We start from the raw sequence: 23,574 nt of genomic DNA, 5'->3' as shown, positions 1-23,574 counted from the left end.
TGGTAGGAATTCTACGGAATGTATCAGTAGACATTTGATTTGATTCAAAGCTGGTTTTCTTTAGCTTACAGTGTGTGGGGGGAGAGCAGGCCAGGGATGAGGTAGACAGTGAAAGGAAGTAACATTATAGTGTTCTATATTTATCTTTTCTATCTTTATCCAATATTGAAATTGGTTCAAAGACCTGATTGAGTCTGGAACTGCACAGGTCTGGGTTTTTAATGCAATCACCAAATTACTAGATGCAAAACTTCAACTGTTTAAAAGCTAAAATAGGACTTTCCTGGTGGCACAGTGAATAAAAATCTGCCTGCCAATACAAGGGACATGGGTTCAATTCCTGGTCCAGGAGGATTCCACAACTAAGCCCGTGCTGCAACTACCGAAGCCGGCATGCCTAGAGCCCCGCTCTGCAACAAGGGAAGCCACCGAAATGAGAAGCTGGAGCAGCCAGCGAAGAGTAGCCCCGCTCATCACAGCTAGAGAAAGTCCATGCAAAGCAACAAAGACCCAGTGCAGCCAAAAACAAAATAAATAAAATGTAAAAACTGAAATGACATTCACCATCCCTCTGAATCTATCCAGCTTCAGAACAATGTACTGAGTGGTACATGAGTATATTCGTGTCATGGTGCGGCTGATACACAAAGTCTCTGACAAGGATAAGGGAGGAACATTTGTTGTGTGTGTGTGTGTTTTTTTTTCCCCTGCACCGCCCCCAGCCTAAAAGGAGAGGATCCTGTGCCATTTTTGCCTCTCAGGTGCCATGGTATAAAAATTCCCAGTGGTCTGAGTGGTCTCACTGTAACTCAACAAACAATGCTGAAAGACACTACCAGCTTCCACTCACTTGTCTGCCAGAACCACACAACTTATTTGTAATTCATTGAATGCCTTACAGTGTCACTTTCTTTCTTATTATAAAAATCAAATGTGTCACAAACTCTCATCAAAGATCATGCCATTTTATTTTATCAACAGACCTAGCAGCTGAAGCTCAAACTTCGACACATATTTCCACCAGATCAGAAAAGTATTTCCCAGGTGGCTCAGTGGTAAAGAATCTGCCCACCAGTGCAAGAGACCCAGGTTCGATCCCTAGGTCAGGAAGATCCCCTGGAGAAGGACTCGGCAACCCACTCCAACAGTCTTGCCTGGAGAATTCCATGGACAGAGGAGCCTAGAGGGCTATAGTCCATGGGGTCGACAAGAGTCCGACATGACTCAGCGACTAAAACAACAACGATGAACAAAAGTAGTCACCAAGTTTCTTGTGTCTTGAATTACATCTTCTTGTCTTATTTGATTAAATAGCAATTAATTCCATAGACACATGCTATTTTTACAAGATGCAGAGAAGTTTTTCTGACATTTCAAGCTCTGTATCAATGTCATTCAAAAGCTAGCTGTATTGTAGGTGGCATAAAGAAAGCATTCAATTAGCTCTACTTTTCACAAATTTAAAATGTTTGAGGAACTAAGGGAAAACCTTTTACGTAGCAGAATTTTCTAAAGGATGATAACAGAGTACAAGTTCCTCACAACAGAAATGGCCCTGCTTTTTCTATTCAAATGATTAAGGGGGAAAAAAACTAAATTTCAGTATCATGCAAGTATTATGAAATACAGCTCTATAAAAAGAAACTTTGTCATGCAAAAACCCGAAAATAGTTGCTTTGGTGACACATATAAATTCCACTTTAAAAAAAACCACTGTATTTAACACATATGGTCACCAATTCCAGCTCAAGTGATTCTCAACAACAAAGAGATCACTGCTTTTGTATTTATGGGTTAACACTTCCAAGAGCACAAAAAAAAATAACACAGGATGGCAAAAGCTGGGCAAAGTGTGTGAACGAGAGCAATAAAGGACAATTTAAATAATACATTGATGACAGCTGGTGATGAGCAGCACACTAGCAACAGAAATAAACAAAACAGGCGCCCACACTCCCTTACAGATAACAGAACAACATACACATATTTAAATGAAAGGAATAGGGACGCTGGCAAATCTGCTTGAAGGTACAATAGCTTTTACATTAAATGGATATGCACTTACATTTTCTGTGGTTCCAGTAATCACGTGCAATCCATCATAGGTCGATTTGATGTACATACCCTAGAGTGAGTCACAAACATATTAACTCATTACTCCAACGTTTAGAAACAGAGCCACAAGTGAGACTTAGACTTAACACAACATTAAAGGCAGTCATTTCTGAACACCCCTCATTCTTCAGCCTCCTGAAACACTGTAAAACGAGATCCAAAGAGCAGTGAAGGGGAACTAACCAAATACTAGTGAAAGAAATCAGAAACGAGATCTCTTTGATATTATAATTTGTGTACCAGGCACACAGACTTTTGCTCTATGTCTGAGGACTCAGAAGGAATGTTCTCAGATCTGCTGAATGAATGCGGCAGTTCAAACAAGGCCGGTCCTCTCCCGACCATCTCTCTGTGTAGTGACACAATATATTCACTTAATTTGGTCTCAGCAGTCACTGCACGGTGACTTATTCAAGCCACGAACAACCAAACCAGGATGTAAGAGCAGAGACTGCTCAGGAACACAATATAAGAAATAAATTAGAAACAGGCATTCCTGCATTTTAAGGGAGGCATAAATATTAATACACTCCACCCTCAAATGCCCAATGGGCAAACTCAGAGGTGAATGCAGAGCCTGGAAGAAATATCTCTGCAGTTTGAGGCACTATGTATTATTTTTAAAAAATGTTTATTAAACTTTTATAAGACGGGGAAAGAGCAAAAGGTAGAGAGAGCAAAGAGTAGTTGCTCACCCCGGTACCAATGCTGTAATAACACAGAACCTCCTCAGGAGTCATTTTGACCGTGAACTTGCCCTGCTCAGCAATCTACAAGCGTCTGGGGATGAGTATCTCACCCAACACTAACGCCTTCACGTTTCTGCCCAGCCTCTCTGTTCCTGCTATTCACTATCCGAGTAATCAGCCTCTCCCTCTGCATGGTGTTCCTCTTCACAGAGCTTTGCTTGGGTAACTTCACCATTTGGAACGGCAACTCCACTTCTGCCCACTCGGGCACTTCTCCACTTCAATATGCGGATAAGCCCACCTCCAGGAAGCCTTCCATGTTTACGTCAGTATAAGCCATCATTTACTTTGAATTGGAGCAGTCTCGGTATGTACATTTCTCCTTACCAAGAATGTGGACCTAGGTGCTGATCTAGGTATCCACCTGTAGGTACTCTCAGGGCCTGTTATTACAGAGCTCATACATTATGTCTAAAACATTTCCGAACTTTTTTAAAACCATCATTTCTTTCAACCTGTCTCTTCTCACATAAAGCCTAAGTGCTAATAGAGACTTCATGGCAGACGTTGTATCCTACCCAGAGACCATCTTTCCTTTGTGGAAATGTGCTTTATCTCCTTGTATTGCTAAGACCTAAAAATAAAACTGTTAAGACAATTCCTCAAGATACGAGTTTACAGTTTTAAAACTGTATTTATTTTTATACTTTGAAGACGCTTTGATATAAAACGTATCAACAGTTCAAGACGGCAAATTCTTAACTGCATAATGGAAATCAGTCTAATTCTACTATTCAGAATTCTAGTGAAAGCAATATGGAATTATTGTTTTTAAAAAAACACAGCAACTTTAATAAAACAATGATGTTATCCAAAAATAAACAAATGCTGTTAGAAGACTTACCAAACCTTCCCCAGGTTTAATGTTTGGTAGGTGAACTTCTTCCAGACACGCACACTGGCTCATTACAGGATCCGTGGTAGATCGGATGGTCTTGTCACAGATGCCATTTAAAACCTTGACCTAGAGTTGGAGAGGCAAATAGAGAAGGTCAATCATTAACCAAGTTTATCTCTGGCTGAATTCTCTTTTAAAAATGCACTTCACTGATCATCCTTAGCTCTGGCCATAACACTGTGATAAAACCACCCAGTCCACGTGGCACGTGGCTTCCATATTTGCAACGTGTAGAATAGTGCCATTATTCCAGCTTTGCTTTAAAAGTGCAGCTTTTAGATTAACTTATTTACAGCCACTGAAGTGCACAGGCTGGGCGGAAACCCCCTTTCAGCAGCTAAAGAGAACCACGTATTCCCAGCCATCTCTGCGGTTTTTTAAGAATGGCTCACATTCTCTGCATACCAAATACTGACAATGTAAAAAAATGATCATTTTGTCCTGCACCTTTTTTGAAAAATGCATTTCATATTTTAAAATAGTTTTAGGGACCTCCCTGATGGTCCACTGGTTAAGACTCTGTGCTTCCAATGTGGGGGGTGTGGGTTCGATCCCTGGTCAGGAACTAAGATCCCACATGTCACTGGAGTGGTACAGCCAAAATATTAAGTAAGTAAATAAAATTAGAGCTGTTTTCATTTTAGAGAAAAAATAAGCAGAAATTACAGAGTTCCATCTATTTTCTTTTCCATCTCAACAGTTTCTAACACAGCTATATTATTATAATGGTTAATAATAAGATACTATTAACATCAGGACTTCCCTGGTGGCTCAGACGGTAAAGCGTCTTGCTTACAATGCAGGAGACCTGGGTTCGATCCCTGGGTTGGGGAGATCCTCTGGAGAAGGCCATGGCACCCCACTCCAGTACTCTTGCCTGGAAAATCCCATGGACAGAGGAGCCTGGTAGGCTACAGTCCCCGGGGTCGCAAAGAATCAGACACGACTGAGCGACTTCACTTTCACTTTCATTAACATCTTGCACTAGTATGGTACATTTGTTACAACTGATCAACCAATAGTGACACATTATTGTTAACTAAGTTCCATAGTTTACATTAGAATTCACTCTTTAGGGTGTATAGTTCTACAGGTTTTGACAGATGCACAATGTCATATATTCACCATCACAGTGTCATAGAGAACAGCTCCACTACCCTAAAAATTCCCTCAGTTCCACCCACCTGTCTGTCCCTCCTCCCCCACGATAAACCCCTAGCAATTACTGATCATTTTATTTTCTCCATAGTTTTTCTTTTTCTAAAATCTCATATGGTTAGAATCATACAGCATATAGATTTTGGATTTTCAGATGGGCTTCTTTCACTTGGTCATACGCATTTCAGGGCCCTCCATATCTTTTCATGGCTCAATAGCTCGTTTCTTTTTATTGCTGAATAATATTCCATTGTCTGGATGTTCCAGGTTGTTTATCCAGTCACATACTGAAGGACACCTTGGCTACTTCCTAGTTTGGACAGCTATGATTAAAGTGGCTAGAATATTCCATGCAGCTTTTGGTGAATATTAGTTTCTTTCATTTGGGTAAACACCTAGGTGGATAACTGCTGTTTTGTGGGGTAACAGTATGCTTAGCTTTGTAAGGAAAAAAACTGCCACAACGTCTTCCAGCGCGGCTGCACCATTTTGCATTCCCACCAGCAATGAACGAGAGTTCCTCTTGCTCTACATTGGTGTCATCATGAGGTAGAGTTTAGTTACCCTATTAAGTGTGTAGTGGTACCTCACTGTTATTTTAATTTGAAATTCCTTAATGAAATGTGATGCTGAATATCTTTTAATATACTTACCTGCCAACCGGTATATCTTTTATCATGAGGTGTTTGTTCGGATCTTTCACCTGCTTTTTAATTAGGTTGTTTGCTTTCTTATTATTGAGTTTTGAAGAGTTCTTTGTGCATTTTGAACATAATCTTTATCTGATGTGTGTTCTGAGAACAACTTCTCCCAGTCTGTGCCTTGTCTTTTTGTTCTCTTAACATTGCATTGATGGAGCAGAGATATTAATTTTAATGCAGTCTACCTTACCCATTTTTCTCTCATGGATCACACTTTTTTATTTTTTCACTCCTGAGTTTCCCAGTGGACTCAAACATCCAGATGTGCTCTCTAGCTGGGATTGGCTCCATCCTTCATTAGTAAAAAGAGTCAACAAGTTGATCTATCCATAATCCAAGGCATTCTTTTTTTTTTCAAGCAGACTATTCTAATCTTCTTATTTGTTTTTATTTATTTATATTTTGGTTGTGCTGGGTCTTTGTTGCTGCATGAGCTGGACCTTTCTCTAGTTGCAGTGAGAGGAGGGTGCTCTCCAGTTGCACTGCGAAAGCTTCTAACTGCAGTGATTTCCCTTGTTGCAGAGCATGGGCTCTGGGGTATGCAGGCTTCAGCACTTGCAATGCATGGGCTCAGTAGTTTCAGTGTCTGGACTCTAGAGCACAGGCTCAGTAGTGTGGGGTGTGGGCTTACTTGCTCCGTGGCATGTGGGATCTTCTCGGATAAGTGATAGATCCCAAGTCCCCTGTGTTGGCAAGCGGATTCTTATCCACTGCACCACCAGGGAAGCCCATGGATCACACTTTTCACATCATATCTAAAAACTCATCATCAAACCCAAGGTCAGCAAGATTTTCTCCTGTTGCTGCTAAGTCGCTTCAGTCGGGTCCAACTCTGTGCGACCCCAGAGACAGCAGCCCACCAGGCTCCCCTGTCCCTGGGATTCTCCAGGCAAGAACACTGGAGTGGGTTGCCATTTCCTTTTCCAATGCATGAAAGTGAAAAGTGAAAGTGAAGTCGCTCAGTCATGTCCGACTCTTAGCGACCCCATGGACTGCAGCCTACCGGGCTCCTCCGTCCATGGGATTTTCCAGGCAAGAGTACTGGAGTGGGGTGCCATTGCCTTCTCCTTTCTCCTGTTATTTCTAGGCATTTTATAGTTTCGCATTTTATATTTAGGTCTGTGAGCTTTACAGTGACCACTCACATTCTCTGAACACCAAACACTGACCAGATAAAATTACTGTAGAGACATGAGGATCCCTATTAAGTGGTCTCCGTGTAGAAATCATAGTGGCTACGTGTGGTTATTTCTCCCAATCCCAGATTCATCTAACCTTTCAAAATTAAACAACCAAAGAAATCAGGATTTTATAAAGAGTGATTTTTTTTCTTCTAAGGGGGAAGAATCCAAGAAGTGACACTTTTTGCATGCCTCCAATGTGTTTAACCTCCCTATTTATGGAAAATATATTTATAGCGGTTTCATTGCTAAATTCCTCAACATCAGTAGGAAGAAGGCCTTATCAAAAGAGCACAGGCTGGCTTATGTCAAAAGGAGGAAGTGATGATGAATAGTTACAAAATGCTCTTTAAACAGTCAAAGTACATCCCCCTTCCATCATAAGATTTTTGCCAAGATTTTTTTTAATTAAAAAAAAAAAGTGAAATTTGCACATCAGTTTAACCCTGAGAGCTGAGAGTTAGCTATCTAAATATAATTATACCTTGAAGAAGTGTTGGAGGGAGCAAAGCAGAGACCCTAATATACCCAATTTAGTTGGTCTTGTTGTTAAATAACTTGTATTCTTGCCTTTCTACCTAAATTAAGAGATTCATATCCCAAAAGTCAGTATTTCAAAGCATATCCCGAAATACCTAACCACAATACATTTACTTTAATTAATGTGATTCCCACTGTTTTGGGAAAAGGAATTTTACAGTAACTTTTAGAAGGTATACTTACTACAGCCAAAACTTTATCCTCCATTTCTGCTACAAGGCAATCCTAAAGGAAGAAAGAAGAAAATTAAGCTATAAGAGATAAAAACTTTCAGATACAATTGGCTTAGCTTGCTAGCTATTTCCTGGGACCCAAGGAGGTCCCTGACACACACACCCCCGACCCTGCAGCCTGTAGTCCTGAGCTTCAGGGAACAGAAGACTTCGAAAAGAGGGCAGACATTAGATTCCTCCTAAGACTCTACTGTCTCCAGATCCAGGATGCTAATCATCCAAGGAACCCATCTGACCAATTATTTAATCAGAAATCCTATAGAAATCACCTGAACTAAACTCTACCCACTGTCCAGACTGTACAGAGAGTAGGAAGCCAGAAGTCAGAGTCCAAGAAAGTTGATAATGGTTCTCAAACCTGACCCCAGGCTGAGTTAGCACTGAGCCAACAAGCCGGGAGTCTTTAGTTCTGGGCCTGCCCATAAGAATAGCTTTCAAATAAGGGTTTGAGTAAACTTAGCCACAAAGTTTATTTTAAGCACCACTGAGATTAAATCAGATATTTCAGTCCTTAACGGATGAAAGGGGCTCAACAAAACGTTCATTAACACACTGCCAAAAAAGTGGTCTTGAAGTATGCTATTGATGACATTAAATAATGGGCCGGAATGCAAAGCATTGTTTACTCAGCTTAAGAACAAAAGACTCAGAACCCTATGAACCCAGTTAGCTGATTATAGGAATCACCATTGTCCTGACTGAAAGCAGCCAAAGTGAAACTGACAATGTGAAACTCTCCGTTAACCTTCTAGAACAGGATCCAAAGCAGAAGAGTTCAAGCTACACAGCACTGTGCATGCCGAACAAGAGGGAGACCAGTGAGGTTCCTGAGAGTTTATCTGGCACCACTGCCCGCCAGTGATGAGAGATGGTGGTTCACTCCCCAGGTCTGGATGATCCCCTGGAGAAGGAAATGGGAACCCACTCCAGTATTCTTGCCCCATGGACAGAGGAGCCTGGCAGGTTACAGTCCATGGAGTTGCAAAGAGTCAGACATGACTGAAGCAGTTCAGCATCCAGCATGCACTAAGTATAATCCCAAACTGCGGTACCCTAAGGAAAATTCAAAGTATTTCATGTACAGGAAGGACACTCATCAACTCTGTTGGAATGATCAAAGATTTCTGCTTCAGTCAAAATGTCCTTTTAGGTCATTTTTTTCTGCCACTGGGAATAGGGGTTAAAATGTACGGCATTCTACCCTATGATTTTATAATCAGATTTTAGTGCTTCTGAAAATTTTGTTTAATTTTCTCTACTAGATAAAAATGTGGGAAATCATAGTCACTCTACTGCTCCCAAAATTTACACTGACTCTCAGGCAGAGAGCAGCCTGGTGAGAAAATACTTAAAAAAAGAAATTTAGGAGTACGTTTTTGCACATGTGAGTCTGATGTAAATTCAAACTCCAGGAGCAACTTCTGTAAAATGTGAGTGATGACAGCCCAAAAATGTGCTTTTCATCCTCCATCTTGTGCACGAAACCAAACCATCAAATACCATGACGACCCCTCCCCTAATTCAAACCAGCTGAAGGACAGAAATATTAAGTAAATGTCAACTTGAGCAAAACAGAATATTTATAAGGTCCTGTTCTGGAAATAAAACTAATGGTTCGTGTCTATGATTTTTCATTTTGTATATGTGTGTGCACGGTCGTGTCTGACTCTTTGCACCTCTGTTGACTGTAGCCCACCAGGCTCCTCTGTCCCTGGGATTCTCCAGGCAAGAACACTGGAGTGGGTAGCCATGCCCTCCTTGAGGGGATCTTCCCGACCCAGGGATCAAACCCGTAAGTCTTACATCTCCTGCGTTGGCAGGCGGGCTCTTTACCACTAGCACCACCTGGGTAGCCCAGCATTACAAATCCCCAAATAACAGGAGGACTGTCATCCTGGTGAGGCAGAGAGCTCCTCTCCATACACCGGGGCCCAGACATCAAGGTGCATGTGTGACCTCGTGGTTCCTCACATTTGATTCTTTGACGGATCCAAGGAGCCACCAAGAAAGAAAACGGGCTCCTGTGGTGATGGAGCCAAGTTGGGTGAGGGGTGCTCCTGCCTCCCTGAACCATCCAAGGCAGCATGTGAAAGGGTGTGCTTTGTACCTTCCACCCTCGTGGACGTGGGTTCCCACACCCATTCCTACCGGGAGGAAGCAGCTGCAGGCCTGACTTCATGCTGTTTGGCATGAAGGCAACGGAATGGAAAAGAGAAGTGCTGGAACCAAGTCAGGCCCTTAGGGCTCTGACAGCAGGGCTGAGGTCTGTTACATCCCTTGGTCACATGGATAAGCCGAGCCCCAGTTAAGGATAGCATCCGCTCCCCTCCCTCCTTATTCTCCCTTCTTACTGACTGAGGAGCCTTGGAAGATGGGTTTAACCTCTCCACACCTGAGCCTCCTCCTCTGCAAAGCCAGGAGGAGAACAGCTATCTCAGAGAATTGTTGAGAATTAAATGTGATAAGATACGTCAAGCGGGGTAGTCCACAGCTGAGACCCAACCAATAAATGGCCCAATAAATGGTCCCCTGGCTGTCCCTTCTCTGGGGATGGTCCTCTCTCCCTCTCTGTTTCCTGGGCTCTCTAGGACTTCCCTGGTGGCTCACATGGTAAAGCGTCTGCCTACAATGCGGGAGACCCAGATTCAATTCCTGGGTCAGGAAGATCTCCTGGAGAAGGAAATGGCAACCCACTCCAGTATTCTTGCCTGGAAAATCCCATGGATGGAGGAGCCTGGTGGGCTACAGTCCATGGGGTCACAGAGAGTTGGACACGATAAGCATCTTCACTTTCTAGGGCTCATTCCCCCATTTCGTTCTACACTGGGACCCAGCGACGGCCACTGCCATTTTGTCCCTCGCCAGCACAACACGTGTTCATGTCCTCGCAAAGAGGAGAGAATCTGAAGATAGAGGTCAGAAGGCCTTCCCACCACAGGAGGCTTCCCCTGAAATACAGCCTGAAAACTGGACGGAAGGTCTCTCCGTGGACTCAGGTGGGGTGGCTGGGGACTCCAGCCCAGGCAGGCTTAAAAGAAGTGTGCAACAGAACTGAATCACTTTGCTACACACCTGAAACTAACATGACATGATAGATCAACTGCCCTTCAATTAAAAAAAGAAAAGAAAAAAATTACTGAATACATACACACAAAAGAAGTGTGCCATTTCCTTGCAGGGGAAAACAACAATTCTCTATCCTTCCAATCAGGAGCGACACCCACTGTCATCAGAGGGAAGGATGCAGAGAAAGTTACAAGAGGACAGGAAAGGGGCAGCATGTGGAACAGAGGAACAAGAAAAGGGACAAACGCCTCTCTTCACAGACAGGAACACCAAAATAAAGACTCCAGGAGAACACGTTCCTTGTCACTAGAAATAATAGCAACCCAGCTTTTACTCCTTCAATTCCCCAGGAAGAAAAAGCAATAAATGGAAAAGGCAGGCTTCTTCCTAAAGAGTCAAAAGATTCTCTGCCAAGAAGTTCTGAGAAAAACTGCATGTCCCCCAGTTGTGAGAGGGTGTGAAATCCCTGGCAAGGTGAGCCTTGCAGCTGCCATGACACCTCCCGTGGAAAAAGACAGTCCACACATCCTTCAACTGTGCACGCAAATTTTACCACTTGCCAAAGCACCTTTGTGCTCTAATCTCTACAGAAAACACATGTTCCTCATGAGCTAAACATGTTTTTTCAACCCAAGTTCATAAAATGGTATTCCCATATATATTTTATACATTTCCAGTCTTAATCTGTAACAATTGTTCAAATTTCAATAAGCTAGAAAATACCAGAAATACTAACATATGTGCTAACTTGGTCTCCTTCTTAAGCCAACAAGTTTGGTTCCAGAAAACTGGTACCAGAAAAGACTTTTATATTTCCTACTATAGGTTATTATTTCTTAAGTAGGCATTGTGCTTTTCATATATCTTCTTTAATCTTCATAATCTTTTTGAGGTAGGTTTACTATGTTTTAAATATTTTATATTTCTCTTCTAGATCCATTCTTACATGAATAAATAAAAGTGATCACAAACATGCTTTTTTGTAAATGACAAAATGTTTTCTTGTCTTTAGCTTGACTCATACATTCTCTCTCCACTTTTCTCCCTGCCAAAGTAAACCCAACTTTTCTTCCAAATTTCCCACTGTATTTAGATATTTCTTTGTATATAGGTTTTCGGATGTATATGTGTATTACAAATGCACATATATTTTAAAATATGTCTTCATATTACACTTTCTTCCTCCTTTGTTCTTATTCCACAATAAATTGTAGGAATTGAAGCAAATCATCTGGTAAGGTAATTGTTAGTATTACCAATTAACAGATGGGAAAATTGAGGCTCATAAGTTTTAAGTGAATTGTCCAAAGTCCCAGGGCTAATTAATGGTAGAGGAAGAATTTGAACCCGCAGCTATATATCTCTGAAGCATATGCTCAATGAGTACCAATGGGAAAACAAAATAAACACAAAAACAATATCTCTTGTGTCCCTTAAGTCTGGGTTAAATTTTTCGTGATAAGAAGTAAATTCTCATCAGCTTATTTGTCAAAAGCATTATCTCATTCATTTCAACACACATTTAGAAAGCGCCAATAATCATGGACCAGGCATCACATGGCCCCAGTAAACAAGGCCAAACGCAATGAGTGGGTACCCTTCTGAACAGGATCTGTACCCCTGGGCACCCTCCACCAGAAATGCCAGGACATGATGGCTACATAATGAATACAGCATGACTGGTATCCGATTTTTTGTCAAAATTACTCTTATACACTATAAAGAAAGAGCTGAAACTCAGCATTTCTCTATTGCTCTGGGCACTTTTCTAAAAACATGGCCTCAAAAGCATATGATGAAGTCACGTATGCCTCAAGTTCAAGGGCCGCTCAGGACTGGACCTGAAACAACAGCCAAACTTCACTCTTCATGTTCCAGGAACAGACAGAAAGCACATGGCTTTTCAAAACTGCATCTATTTTATGGCATGGTTAGAACTGAGGAAAGGATGTTCTTTACTCTGCCAAATCAGCAGTGGAAACAAACGTGCAATCTCAGAATATTTGAACCAAGTGGGACATGAAAAAAGAACAAGCTCTTCCTTACATTTTTATGGCTTCAACTCAATTTAAGAATAATTTCATAAGAGTCTGCTACGTGCCAGTTAATATCTTCCTGGCCTTCACTAAGGTTTGAAAGTCTGGCCAATGAGTGGTGCATGAAACGTGTCACTTCCAAACCAGAACATCTGTCAGTGTGAAAATCACCCAGGTTCTCTGTCCCTCTGCCTTGATTCCATCAGCCTACACCCTGAAGTGAGGAAAGCTGAAGCAGATCTCCCAGCTGACCCATATACACGTAGATAATCCAGGAATAAGTTGCTGAGGTGTGAGGGATGCTTGTTACTGCATCATCACTGACTGGTAAATCCAACTACCACAGCTCAAACCAAAAAGAAAATTAAGAAGCAGACACAATAACACTGCAGAGGGTGACTGCAGCCATGAAATTAAAAGACACTTACTCCTTGGAAGGAAAGTTATGACCAACCTAGATAGCATATTCAAAAGCAGAGACATTACTTTGCCAACAAAGGTCCGTCTAGTCAAGGCTATGGTTTTTCCTGTGGTCATGTATGGATGTGAGAGTTGGACTGTGAAGAAGGCCGAGCACCAAAGAATTTATGCTTTTGAACTGTGGTGTTGGAGAAGACTCTTGAGATTCCCATGGACTGCAAGGAGATCCAACCAGTCCATTCTGAAGGAGATCAGCCCTGGGATTTCTTTGGAAGGAATGATGCTAAAGCTGAAACTCCAGTACTTTGGCCACCTCATGCGAAGAGTTGACTCATTGGAAAAGACTCTGATGCTGGGAGGGATTTGGGGTAGGAGGAGAAGGGGATGACAGAGAATGAGATTGCTGGATGGTATCACTGACTCTATGGACATGAATCTGAGTAAACTCCAGGAGTTGGTGATGGACAGGGAGGCCTGGCATGCTGCGATTCATGGGGTCTCAGAGTCGGACACGACTGAGCAACTGAACTGAACTGAACTGAACAATAACATACGCAGAACAAAGATTAGGGTGAAAAGTTGTTACTCCAGAATTTCTATTTTTTAAAAATTTAGTGTTCTAACATTTTAGAGAAAGCACAGGATTATTAGGTCAACTATTTTGAAACAAAAGAAGGCAATCTTTGATGTAAAGGCCACTGGTCATTCTTCACAGAAACTATCTGTATAACACATCTAATTTAAAGCCTTTCATCTCTCCCTAGCTCTGATGGGGAATAGCGGGGAAGAAGGAGAGAAATACAGATTGGTACTTCATACCTGAATGTAAATCCTTTGAAGAAAAGGGAAAAGGAAAAAGCTTTTAGAAAAGAACAGTGATGCACTGACCTTCTGGACTGTGGTGGTCAGGTCCAAGCAAAGCTGGATAATTTTATTCTTCGTCACTGAGAAATCAGTGATCCCTGTAAATGGAGCCCTAGAAAGCAATAAAAATTCTCTTTAAAAAAAAAAGTGAAGACACTGAAGCCACCAGGATCCCACACCGTGTATTAACAAGCACAATATACAACAAGCCAGTTTAAATTGTTATGTAAGTTTCCTCTAAGTAACACACAATATAGGAATCTGAATAGCAAAGAGACAGAGAAGTTCTAGATTAAAACCCAACCAAAAATGAGCCAAGGGAATGAACATCCCTTCAAAAGTCAACTAATAGCCTTCATGGAACCAGATAATCAGTAATGTTTAACCTCAGTAAAGCTCAAGTCTTCTCTAAGCTGAGGTTAATCTGTTCCTGCTACTCACCTTCTCCAGAACTTCCAAAGGGACCCTAAAATGGACCACTGACCCCAAACTCCTGAGGCAAAGGACAGACTTCTACGTGTCTCTGACCTCCTTTCACAGGACAGTAAATCACACTGTCACTTACCTGTCTAGCCAAGCTAACAAGGCCTTGGCAGCACCTATGAGCTCCACCACAGAAGTCAGGAACTCATTGGGGGGCTTGTGGGAGGTGTTCCCATCATAAGCTGGACTTTTCCTCCTGCTGCTTATGTAATTCTGTAAATTGTGGGAGGACGCTCGCAGTTTCAAAACCAAGTTCTTCATATTGTCAGTTTCAAGGCCATAGTTCTGGAAAACAAAATCAAAGGGAAAAATTCAAAACAATCAACAATGTCCAAACTCTCATAATAACTCAAAACCCACTGAGTCACTTGAACAACTCCTATGTCAGCCACAAAACCCTACATGATTTACCCACAGTATTGATCTCACCCACATGAGCCACACCAGCCTTCCCTCCGTTCCTTCCATAGCCTACTCTTGCCTCAGGAACTTTATTCTCAATAGTTTCTCTTCCTAAAATGCTTCTCCCACAAATTTTGGCATAGACGGCTCTTTCTTATCACTTTCATCTTGTGTGTTCAGTTGCTTAGTCATATCCGACTCTTTATAACCCCATGGACTGTAGCCTGCCAGGCTCCTCTATCCATGGGATTCCCAGGCAAGAATACTGGAGTGAATTGTCATTTCCTTCTCCAGGGAATCCTCCAGACCCAGGGATGAAACCTACATCTCCCAAGCAACCCCTGCACTGCAGGCGGATTCTTTACCACTAAGCCACCAGGGAAGGCCATTGACATCCTAATTAGTTTAAATATGCCCACCTCTTCAAAGCTTCCAGGACCACCTAGAGCAGGTTCTCAACCTGGACCCTACTGACATTTAAAATCTAATAATTCTCTGTTTGGATGGTAAGGTGGGATTCCTATAGCCGTAGAATGTTTAGCTGGCCTCCACTTGTTAAAATAGGTAGTATCCCTTCCCCAGTTGTGACAAACAAAAATGTCTCCAGATATTGCCAAGTTTCTCTTGAGGTCTCTCTCTAGCCCATCACCTCTCCGTCATCTCTGGACCACCCTGTTCACTGTCTTCCTCACTCAGATGCATGGTCCACCGGAGCTCAGCTCTGCATACATCCCTCAGAACTGCTTTTCCAGGACAGCAGATGTAAAGCAGTCAGTGAGTAGATAAATTTCCATCAAATGAAACTCATGCAGAAACACAGCAGCACTGTCTAAACACCAGTTCACCTGAAAGGTCATTTCTGTCCCGTGAGCTTCTAATCTCTGTTCCCTCTGAACAACGTTCAACCTACGTGGGTGCTTTTAAAAAATTCATTGCGTATGACAATATTGCCCTAGACTACTCCTTTCTCTGCAAGGAGATCAAACCAGTCCACCCTCAAGGAAATCAACCCTGACTATTCATTGGAAGGACTGTCGCTGAAGCTGAAGCTCCAATACTTTGGCCACATGATGCAAAGAGCCAACTCACTGGAATCTAATGCTGGGAAAGATTGAAGGCAAAATGAGAAGGGCACGGCAGAGGATGAGATGGTTGGATGGCATCACCGACTCAATGGACATGAATCTGAGCAAACTCCTGGAGACAGTGATGGACAGGAAAGCCTGGCATGCTGTAGTCCATTGAGTCACAAAGAGCTGGATAAGACTGAGTGACTGAACAACTCCCTTCCAGCTAAAGAACAAATCCCAAGAAACAACATGAAATTTGAGACAACCTTAGGGGGGAGGGATGAATTTCAGTATTCCATGTACATATCCTAAATTGGTGTTTCATCACTTTTTAACAAAAATAAATAAATAAATATCTCTGGGGAATATTAAACTATGTCAAAAGCAAGAATGTGGTACCATGTAAAATTTGGTCATAATATATGGCCAACACTGTTGAACATGTTATGCCAGAAACTGGGCTAAGTGCTTGGCAAATATCACAGGCAAACAGCGTATGAAGGTGGAAGTGGTATTATCTATATTCTGCAGGTAAGCAGACTGTGGCACAGGGACGTTACATAAATTCTCCCAAGTTACACAGCTAATCCGTGGAGGCGGTGGGATCTAACCAAGGCGATCTGCATCAAGGGTACAAGCTTTGGATCCCAAAGCCATACAACCCCCCTTCCATACCCCCTGTCCAAGAAAGGGCAAAGTGATGAGACAGAAAACAGGATGGATACGGGACAAGGAAAAAGAAGAGTGGCAGTCACCCCAGATCCAGCCCAAACTTAGCTCCTCTGAGTTCTATCCTGACCCGCTCCATTCCCTGTGATATGTTAGAAGCTTCCTTGACAGGCTTCAGCCATCCGGAACCTCACCCTTCTGGAAGGCCAGCAGACTTCCTTAGGATCTAATTGCTGCTTTTGTCCCCCCTGCATCTAGCCTGTCTTTTTGCCCCTCCTCTGTTACCACCTTCATTTCTTTTTTTTCCACTTTTTTATTTTTTAAATTATGAAAACATTTACAGGAGACTTGGAAAACACAGAACAAAGTTACATATAGTTCCTCTATATATTATGATTATACTTTAAGTAGTAAAATAAGATTTTTTTAGAGTTTCAATTTCAAACTCTCAAAAATTAATATAATTAATATACAGAAAAGCAGAAGGATATAGTAGACCTGAAAAACACTATGAACCAATTCAACATAATTAAGATTTATACAATTTTCACACAACAGTAGGATACAAATTCCATTCTAGTTCCCATAGACTATAAACTAGGAGACAGACACTGGAACATATCCAGGGACATTAAATAAGGTACAAAAAGTTCATGGTCTAAAGGTACTGAAATTATACAGTCTTTTTCTCTTACAGCCCCTATTTCTAATGTCTCCGGGAGGGGTGAGCAATGGCCCCAAGTCAAGATACGTAAAGTATCTTGAGTCTGTGAGAACTTTTTCTTTTGGCAAGATGAGCAATAGCAAATAGTAACAGTAACAAAAGACAATACCTTGAATGAAAACATTTCTAACTCTAATTAGATTTTATGTGAAGTTTAAATTTATGTGGCATCTTACCTCTTAGTAAAATTTTTAAAAAAATTTTTATTTAGATACAGGGAATTCCCTGGTGGTCCAGTAATTAGAACTCCATGCTCCCACTATAGGGAGCATGGGCTCAATCTCTGGTCAGAGAACTAAGATAAGATTCTGCATGCCACACAGCACAGCCAAAAAAAATAAAAGAATTTAGATAGAAAAAAATTAAGAACAAATATAAAGACAAAAACTCTTCAGCTGCATTAACTGAAAACTCTTTGCAAGTTTTTACAAAAATCTAAATTTCATAACAAAAATGAGTCTTCTGTATCAACAGGAATGTTCCATCTAAACCTTACATTCATCCATTCTTTTTTTCACTGTCATTTTCTGAAAACCAAAACATGGCATTGTCCTTTAATAGAGAAGACAGAAATAAAAAGATGGATTTTTCACCATGGCTTTTGAAATTCAGAGAATCAAAGACTCACAACTGAATGGATAAATAGCCACCTGACGCAGCCTGTTTGAAGGACTTGTGACTATGATTAAAAGGAACTGTCCCCTTATTCAGTTAATTACTCAGCCTGCCAACTTATGGCAGGAGTTCTGAACTAAGCAGGAAGCTCGGCTTTCTATGGCTAGTGTCACCATGAATTACTTGGAACCTTTATTACTGTACAGTATTTATTACTGTACAGCATTTATTTCTTTAATTCAAAGAGGATTAAATGCATTTTAGTGTTACAGAAAATTTTAAACCTCAATCTTCTATTAAGCAACCACTTTTAATATTAAAGGAGGAATGTAGCTTGTTAACTGGTTCTTTTCATTTCCACTGAGATGAAAATTTTTTTTCATTTCCCACAAATCATGGGACTAGAAGGATGAACAGATGTAGTATGACAGATTATAATTCTATGTTTAAGGTACTTTAGATATTTTAATAGGCTTTATTAAGGTATACTTTATGATCCATAATATTTACTAATCTTAAATGCACAACAGTCACTTTTAACAAATGTATGTTGTCACATAAGCACCACCACAATGACAATTATAGAACACTTGCATCACTCCCAAACATCCTTCACACCACTTAACACTTTCCCTAACCCCTCGTCCCCAGCAACTTCTGATATTCTTCCTGTCAGTCACTCTAGTTCTGCTTTTTTTACATAGGTTATGATTTTAAGAAGCAGTAAAGAAGGAACAAAGGAAGAAAGGAAAATCCCTTCCCCTTCCACCCTATTCCACAATAAGAAAACAAGAAACTGATTATATTAGTTCCAAAGAACTACTGTAGAAACATAATCAGGAAAGGATTATTGACTTAAGTGCCCCACAATGAGAGTAAATGAATAATTTCCCAGACCAGATTTGATCATTTTCACTAACCTTTTCCTTAACGTCTGTCTCCTTCAGAAACTGCTTAATTGAAGATAAGGTATCAAGAAGGTACAAACTAAGAAATGAAATGAATCTCCAAAAATTTAGACATGTACTAAAAACTTTCCACCAAGATCCCACTTCATTAGAAGCTAGCCATCAGGGGTCATTTCATGGTCTGGCCAGAGAAACAATAGATGAGACAGGGGGAAAGAGGCAGTCTGCTCTTCTGGTGTCATTAATTGCACACATTTTCGCTATGGACAAATCTTGCACATCTTCTCTGCTACTTTCTTTTCCCATTCATAAGCAAGACCAAGGTAAACACAAACAGCCAGCAAAGATTCCTCTTCTTGAGTGATTTCTCCCACAAAAAGGATAATATTTGGTGGGAGGGTGGGCGGTAATTCTCTGGTGGTCCAGTGGTTAAGAATCCACTTTGCAAATGCAGGGGACGTGGGTTCAATCCCTGGTTGGGGAACTAGCCTCCCACGTCTCAGAGCAATTAATTAAGCCCACTCGCCACGACTAGAGTCCACGCACCCCAGTGAAAGATCCCACATGACACAAGAATCCTGCATGCCGCAACTAAGACCCCACGCACCAAAGAAATGAATACATATTGAAGCTTTAAAACATTGTTTTAAACTGTTTTGCTGAATGGTAAATGATGAATAATGGGTCATCTCTGGGCTACACAAGTGCACAGAAGCCCCCTGGGCAGGTAGACACATCACAGGTATTTCGTTTTAAGCACATATGTAGATGGCATCACTTGATATGTGTATGAATTCCAACTCTGTTCACTTTCCTCAGCCTACTCCAACCTTAAAAATATATCTGTCCCTCTCTTGGTCTTCAGGAAAGTAGGGTCTGGTTGATCTGGAAAGGAAATGGGTTTTACAGTTATATTAGTACCTTTTTATTCTTCATCCCACCCTAGAGACGAATGCTGTCCAACAGAACCTTCTGCAATGATGAAAATGTTCTCCGGCTGCACTGTCCAAATATGGTAGCCACTGGCCACAAGTACCTACTGAGCACTTGGAATGTAGCTGTGCAACTGAGCAACTGAATTTTACTCTTTCGTTTTAATTCATTTTCATTTAAATGGTCACATGTAGCAGCTACTGGAAAAAAGCAGTTCTACAGCCTGTCCCAGTCACCCCCTGCCCCAGATAAGAGGGAGAAAAACTGGATTCTGAACTCAGTCCTGAGAAGTGGTCTTGGTTCTGCCTCAGAAAACAAGTCTCTCTCCTTAGCCACTCTAGCCAGCCAAGGCCAGTGTTCACAAAAGGGAGTTCTCCTTGTTCTGTATCCAGAACCAGAACCAGCGGCCATCTGTTCGCTGGTTTCGGGATCTTAATAGCAGTTCCTTACTTTAGGTTCAATAGATTCTATCTGCCCTTTTCTTTCCAAAACTTTCCAGTGTTTTTGTTTTTTCCTCCCTCTCTTGCTTCTAATTCTATTCATTTCCTGTCCATCATAAAATCAACATCCACTAAACTGTTTACATAGAAATGTCTCTCATAATACCAGGGACAATAGCAAATACATATTAACTGTCCCAGGGATGGACTATTTAAGGCAAAGAAGTTATTTAAATATACACTTATTAAATATACTCTTGTTTAAATATACAAAGATCTATATGGTGTAAATGAATTAAACATGGTATTGATATAATAAACAGATGTATTATAATAAGAATATTTTAAAAGGAGATTATAGCCAGGCTAAAGATATTTTACTGAATGCTCGAAAACCCTCCCTGACTCAAAATAGGCACATTCATTTAAGACCCTTTCATGACCCTCCTGTCAAATGCATTCACTGGCACTCTGCTACACGAAACATGCCCAGAAAGAGTCTGAGGTCAAAACTTTGTCTACAAAGGAAATTAGAAGGAAATCGTAGGAGATAAAACACAGCTTTAGGTTCTGGCATTTCTCCAGCTTTGTTCACTTTAGTCTAATATTTTAAGAGGTAGAGAAGGGAGGGGAAGCAGAGAGGCAGCTGTTATGTTAAATATCCCGCTTGACGTCCACAACGTGCCTGCAGTCCATCCTGCCTCCTCTCCTTCCATCTTGTGGATTTCAAAGTAATTTACCTGCCCTCCAAGCCGTACCGCAAAGCCAAAGAGATGATCTGAAACAGCAGAAAAAGACCAAAAAGCAATGTTCCCAGAAAGCGCAACACGAGTAAACTCAAACATGTCTTACTGTATTAAACACGTAAGTTTTAATCATAAACAGGACTAGGACATATTCTGGGGAGCGCAAAACACCTACATGTTAGTACACAGCTAAATGCTGGTTCTGCTGCCATACTCTGTGGGGCATGGAGGAAGTCTCCCAGACCCGGAACTCCCGCCCCCATCCCTCTGACCTTTCTTTGCCCAGATACACATGATCCTGTGTGACGGGCAGCTGTGTCTAAAAGCTCGCACCAGGCTCTAGAGAAGCAGACTGGCACGCTAGTAGGGAGGATGGACACCTTGATCGAGCTGCTCAGCACTGTCCTGGGGCCATGGCCACTTCCAGAACCAAGCCAGAAGGCCATGTAGCAGCTGGACCCATCCAGTAAGAACCAGGCTACTTTCCCCGGGGATTGAAGTCAAAGACAATCTCCCTGCTACTCCTGACACAGCCCCATGCATGAAGCCCCCAAGGTGTGAGGACCACAGTGGGACCCACCTTGGGGTGGATTGACTCCCTGATTGATGGATGCTGGACAGGTCACCGGCTGAAGGAGGGAGGCTGGGGCCCATTTCCTACTGAGGCTCCAAACGGGAAATTGATCCCCTGTCCCATATGCCCTCAGCAAAAACCTCCTCACTCTGCTGCTACAAAGTGTAGGCTTTCACATCTAGGGGAGTGTCACTGCACAAATGGGGAAAACAGACACTGCGGTCTCCCTGGAGGTCACAGAGCCAAGAGTGTGCAGCAGAGCCTGGATTAAAATGCAAAACCCTGCCTCCCAGGCCAGCGCTCACACCACTTGGCCACAGCGTGTCCCTGGTGGCAGCTCATTCATCAACCACAATTTCCCCCGTTACTTTCCTAAACAAGTGTAGGGCATCTCAGAGCAGAAGACAAGGCTCTGTCCATTTTAAGAAGAACACGCACAATGCAGCAAGTGTTATGTAATCAACGGGACGCAGACCGCCAATGGCAAGCAATCGGCAGCACATTTTTTCCCACCATTCTCAGTGATGTAATTGTATATGCCCTTGGCTCAGGTTCACAGCAGAGCAGTCTGAATGCTGCCGACTTTGTCCAAAGCAAGACAGTTAAGGAAATGGCATCCTTTGCATGGCACCACAATTGACGTGGATCTCACCCTATGCCAACCAGTTTATAAACACGATGCCCTTGGAGGTGGTTTTAGCCCACACCTAAAAGAGCTATAAATACTCCCCACATCACAGATGCAATGAAGAGTCAGAACCTGGCCAGATTTAACTCACTCATGTTCAAGCCAAAACTCAGTCCACTGTGAAATGTAACTAAGTTCACATTTTTTTTTCCCCATCCAGCTGCCATTTCATAGGCTGAATATTTCAAGCACCAGCATCAGTTATTAAACTATCAAAAATATCTGTAAAATATAAAAATGATTTTTATGCAACAAAAACAGACCAAAAAAATCAAACCCCATTTGTCATTTCAATGGAGAAGATGACATGTTCATTCAGGACCATCTTCATCTTTTTATTCTTTATAAAAGATAGGAAAATAAAATGAATACAGAATTTTTTCCATAAAAGGAAAACTTTTTCTGTAAAGGCCAAGAGAGCAAATATTTTCAGCCTTAAGAGGCTACACTGTTCCTGAAACAACTACCCAACTCTACCACAGTAACATAAAAGTAGTCACAGATAACACTTAAATGAATGGGCATGGCTGTGTTCCAATAAAACTTTATTTACAAAAATAGACAACAGGCCAGATTGAAGGTTCAGGCTATTGTTTGCCAGCTCTTCCTAGAAAATTATTTCTTTTCTTCCCTTCTGATATTATCTTCAGCTCATGCTCTACTTCAGTGGATCATTAAGAAAATGATGACAAGCAAGATAGCAAAACCAAGGAGATTTAAAAGGTGAGATTCTTTTAAAAAAACCATCATCCCAGTACAGATCACCTTTTCCTGAACTAACCAGTGCACAGAGAAGGTCGACAGCCTCCAGCACAAGTTCCTGGTGTCCAATGCGTGTGACACCCAGCTCCTCAAGATCCTGGTGGGAAATCTGTAGCAGCTGCTCTCCGTTAATCTTCTCTCGTTCAAACTTGTGGACATACTGCTGCAGGCAATCATCTAACCCTACCAAGAAAGCAAAACAGTCCATTATTGTCATTTTGTTCCCTTACTCCAAAAAATGCCCACATTTAAATCAACCTCAGGAATCACCAATTATGCTCCACTATTTCATGGTCCACACAATCAAGTGTGTTCTCATCTTCTTAAACAAGTTTTAAATCTAAATTTTAAATTCAAATCACAGCTTAAATTTTCAGATGGATCCCACAATTTTGACAGTTATCTTTCCATTCCCTTTTAGCTAGAAGAATAAACACTAACCCCTGGTGGTTTGAAAAGCTAGTTACCTGTGCTACACATACATTTGTCTGTTGGCTAAGCAGTCTTTCTCTGGAACATCAGCCCTCTCCCAGCCTATGTGATTCCAGTGGACATGCCAATGAAGATGCTCTGCCACAGTGATTGGCCACACTATTCTA

The 23,574-nt window shown here is 41.6% G+C and overlaps 1 protein-coding gene across 3 annotated transcripts in view; it reads right to left on the bottom strand.

Annotated features, from left to right (window-relative positions):
* Positions 1-23,574, bottom strand: part of CNKSR3 (CNKSR family member 3) — a 106,135-nt gene that overhangs the window by 18,377 nt on the left and 64,184 nt on the right. For 2 of the 3 annotated variants that reach the window (XM_044924063.2, XM_006074362.4), the window contains exons 2-7: positions 22,995-23,158; positions 14,527-14,729; positions 13,986-14,073; positions 7,526-7,567; positions 3,709-3,828; positions 2,066-2,125 (exon numbers count right to left, since the gene is read on the bottom strand). In XM_044924063.2, the coding sequence (XP_044779998.2) occupies positions 2,066-2,125; positions 3,709-3,828; positions 7,526-7,567; positions 13,986-14,073; positions 14,527-14,729; positions 22,995-23,158 (677 nt within the window). Of the gene's footprint in view, positions 1-2,065; positions 2,126-3,708; positions 3,829-7,525; positions 7,568-13,985; positions 14,074-14,526; positions 14,730-22,978; positions 23,159-23,574 lie in introns of those variants that run through there. The other variant, XM_025294341.3, reaches the window with a different exon arrangement.

Source organism: Bubalus bubalis, chromosome 10 (genome assembly GCF_019923935.1).
Source record: "Bubalus bubalis isolate 160015118507 breed Murrah chromosome 10, NDDB_SH_1, whole genome shotgun sequence".
NCBI lineage: Eukaryota > Metazoa > Chordata > Mammalia > Artiodactyla > Bovidae > Bubalus > Bubalus bubalis.
This window is presented reverse-complemented; position numbering and strand designations above follow the sequence as displayed.